The sequence below is a fragment of the Frankliniella occidentalis genome, unplaced genomic scaffold (assembly GCF_000697945.3).
Source record: "Frankliniella occidentalis isolate FOCC.00 unplaced genomic scaffold, Focc_3.1 Scaffold73, whole genome shotgun sequence".
In the NCBI taxonomy this organism is placed as follows: Eukaryota; Metazoa; Arthropoda; class Insecta; order Thysanoptera; family Thripidae; genus Frankliniella; species Frankliniella occidentalis.
Window position 1 is genome coordinate 17,657 of NW_026267203.1, and position 3,098 is coordinate 20,754.

A 3,098-nucleotide genomic window follows, 5' to 3' on the forward strand; every position below is an offset into this window, starting at 1 on the left:
GCTTGTCGTTCTCGTCGATGTAAACGAGTTGCGTCTCCGTCGTGCCCGTCATGAAGTGGGCCTCGAGAAAGCTGTCGTCTGTGGATTACGGAACGAAAGTCAGAACCAAGTTGTATGTCTATTCATACCGCAAGAGGTACACCGACCGTTGGAAGAGATAGGTATCAACTGTTTCACGAGGACATCTTGTAAGGATACGTGGAAACTTTCATCCCCATCTGCTTTACTCGCGAGTGCACTTTCATACATCAGAACCTGTAATACGAAGGTTCAATTGCATATTACCCAACTTGAAATTACTGAATGCCCAATAAGTAACTACTCACTCACCAGCTCTTCCGAAAGCGGATAAATACGTGATCCACTGACTTTCTCATAATACATGACGTTCAAACTTGCACCCGCCTGGCGCTGATTCGCCGAAACACAAAATAAACCAAAATTGTTGCAGAAAACGTGAAGATAATTACCAAACCTCCATTATAACGGGCTTAACTTACCCAGTAATCCTTTAGGTGCATCATATCACTGTTTGTGGATTCATAAGTGTCATAGAGCACAAGAGGCGCCAACGATGGAGTCCCCCGAGGTACAGGGAAGTCCACATCAGGATACAGGGCGGACACTTTGGGGGAAACGGATGCGAAGGACATCCTGTGTGACAAGTAAGGCAAGATATTTTACCCGATCGCTTTCCCGCATCTCGAACAAAAAAATACGGGAAGTTGGGCAGTTTATTGAACGTTCTTGGCTACTGAACAAGTTCGATCAAAGCGGTTTGTGTCGTAAGAATATTTGTTTTTGACTAAATTTAGATTAGAGAGGAGTAAATTGTGAATTACATTGACGACAAACCTTTGCGCTTGTTATTTGCGCTTGTATGGGAACAATGAAACATCACCCACTCTAGCTTCAGACTAATTGAAAGCTTTGTAAATAAATTTTTACTAACCTGCCGATGGCGGCGAGCAGTAGACGCAGGGGATCGGCATGGCCGCGCTGTGTGAGGGGGATGTGGACATTGTCGGGCAGCGCGCGCTTCAGGATGGCCTGCAGCAGACCGTGAGGGGCCACCTCGATCAGGACGGCCTGCGTGGGAATGTACGGGAGCGCCTCTTCAAACAGCACGGGGCTCAGGAGGTTGTTGGTCTGATACTCGGCCGAGCAGAACTTAGCCAGTTCGCTGTCCTGGAATGAGACAAAGATGGCTCTTTATTTCTGTTGGTCTTGAAGGGCTGGGAGAGGGGTGGAAGTCTTACCCGCTTGTCAACAGGTACCGACGTCGTGATCCACCTGGAGGAGCGGGGCTTAGGCTCCGGGATAACCTCCTTGAGGTGCTGCAGCAGGTGCGGTGCGGCGGGCTGGATGTACCGCGAGTGGTACGCGATGTCGGACACATTGACGGCCCGGGCGAACACGCCCTCGGAGCTGAGCTTCTCAACAAAGGCATCCACGTCCTCCGCGGGGCCGGAGAGCGTGCAGCTGGTGGACGAGTTGTGGCAGGCCACGTCGATGGTGGGGGGCAGGCGGGGGAGCACATCCTGGTAGCCGAGTCCTGGGGCAAGAAAAAATGTAGCGAATGGTGGCGGAGGGGGTGGTGGAGAGTCCAGGAGAAGGCCATACCGATCGCGGCCATCTTGCCCTTGATGAGCGGGACCGCGTTGGAGGCCTTGCCGCGTGCGAACGCGGCTAAAATCGCCTGCTCCTCCGTGAGGCAGCCGTCGGCGTAGGCGCAGCCCAGCTCGCCTACGGAGTGGCCTAAAATGCCTTCCGGGACGACACCCACAGCCGTGAGCACGTTAGTGAGCGCGATCTGGCAGGCGGTGATGCCCACGAATGACTTGAGGATGTTGTCGAACGCTGTCGGCCCCGTTTCAGTCAGGATGGCCTTTAGGTCCACCCCGCGCGGCTCAAGCACGGCGTGGAGGCGCTCGATGGTCTCGGCGAACACGGGGAGCTTCATGAGCGCCGAGCCCATGCCCGCCCACTGACTGCCCATGCCCGAGTACACGAACCAAACTGTCCTCTTCTCCAGCCGCTGGTGATGGGAATATCATAAGTGTTATGGTGCTTAAACACTGGCCCAGGCGCGGATTAAGGGGGGGGGGCGATCGCCCCCCCCCCCATCGCCTCTAGAGAGCCGCCTGAAAGGTAGGCAATTCGCCCCACAAAACCCCTGTATGTAGGCAACCGACAGTGCATCGCCCCCCCTGTCAGCCGGACCTTAATCCGCCACTGCACTGGCCAGGCCATCCACCGCACACAACTTACCGCGACAAGGGTGTCATTCCCGATGGAGGGGCAGATGACGTAGCCCCGGTAGGTGTACCCTCTGATGTCCTTGCTGAACACGTCTTGGAGCAAGCGATAGTAGTTTGTGTCAAATGGAGCGGATTGTATCTGCGTTTTACGAACAAAATTACTAAATGTACACAGAAAAAATATAAAAATCAGTTCCGTACTAATCCATTTAGCAGGCAAATTTGGCACCCCACCCCTGGCAAAAAAAAAAAATAGCTTTAGGATTAAATATTTAGCTGTACTGCTAAATAGTATTGGCGATACAGCTAGTTCATTGCTTCAGTTTGTGTACTAGTAAAAGTTTGGCCCTGAAGCTTAAACAAACAGCTGGGCCTATGCTGACGAATTTTTTGCACTAGTGCTAAAACAATTAGCTAGGGTGCTATTTTCTTAATTTTTTTAAATTAATTTTTAGTGCGCTGCGGACTCACATTGTTTACGACGCTTGCGGCAGCCTCCTCGTTCCTGGCCGAGAAGGTGATGAGGCGCGGCAAGTGGTCGGCGGGGTCCTGGACGCGGCCGGGGCCGCGGGGGTTGCCCCCGAGCACAGCGTGGCCCACCATGGAGGAGAGTGCCATGGTGTGGACGGCCAGGACGCTGTCCTCGGACAGTTGCAACGGTGTGTTCTTGTCAACGACCTGCAGCAGTACGTGGAGCAGGTCATGATCCTGTTAAGGTAGAAAGTCTCTCCTCGCCCCAGTCGACGCACCTTGAGCCTGCCCGCTACCAAACCCGTGGCCTCGCTGTTGGGCTCCTGGAAGTTGATTGTGGCCGGGATGATGCCCGTCTCCATGGCG

The 3,098-nt window shown here is 53.6% G+C and overlaps 2 protein-coding genes across 2 annotated transcripts in view; both read right to left on the reverse strand.

Moving 5' to 3' along the window:
• Positions 1-3,092, reverse strand: part of LOC113210550 (fatty acid synthase-like) — a gene marked incomplete in the record, with an annotated part of 13,225 nt that extends 10,133 nt beyond the window's left edge. Inside the window, 1 exon segment of the mRNA XM_052268614.1 lies at positions 3,011-3,092.
• LOC113210549 (fatty acid synthase-like) overlaps positions 2,932-3,098 on the reverse strand; it is a 32,828-nt gene continuing 32,661 nt past the window's right edge. Inside the window, exon 9 of the mRNA XM_052268628.1 lies at positions 2,932-2,939. Coding sequence (XP_052124588.1) covers positions 2,932-2,939 — 8 coding nt within the window. The remainder of the gene's footprint in view (positions 2,940-3,098) is intronic.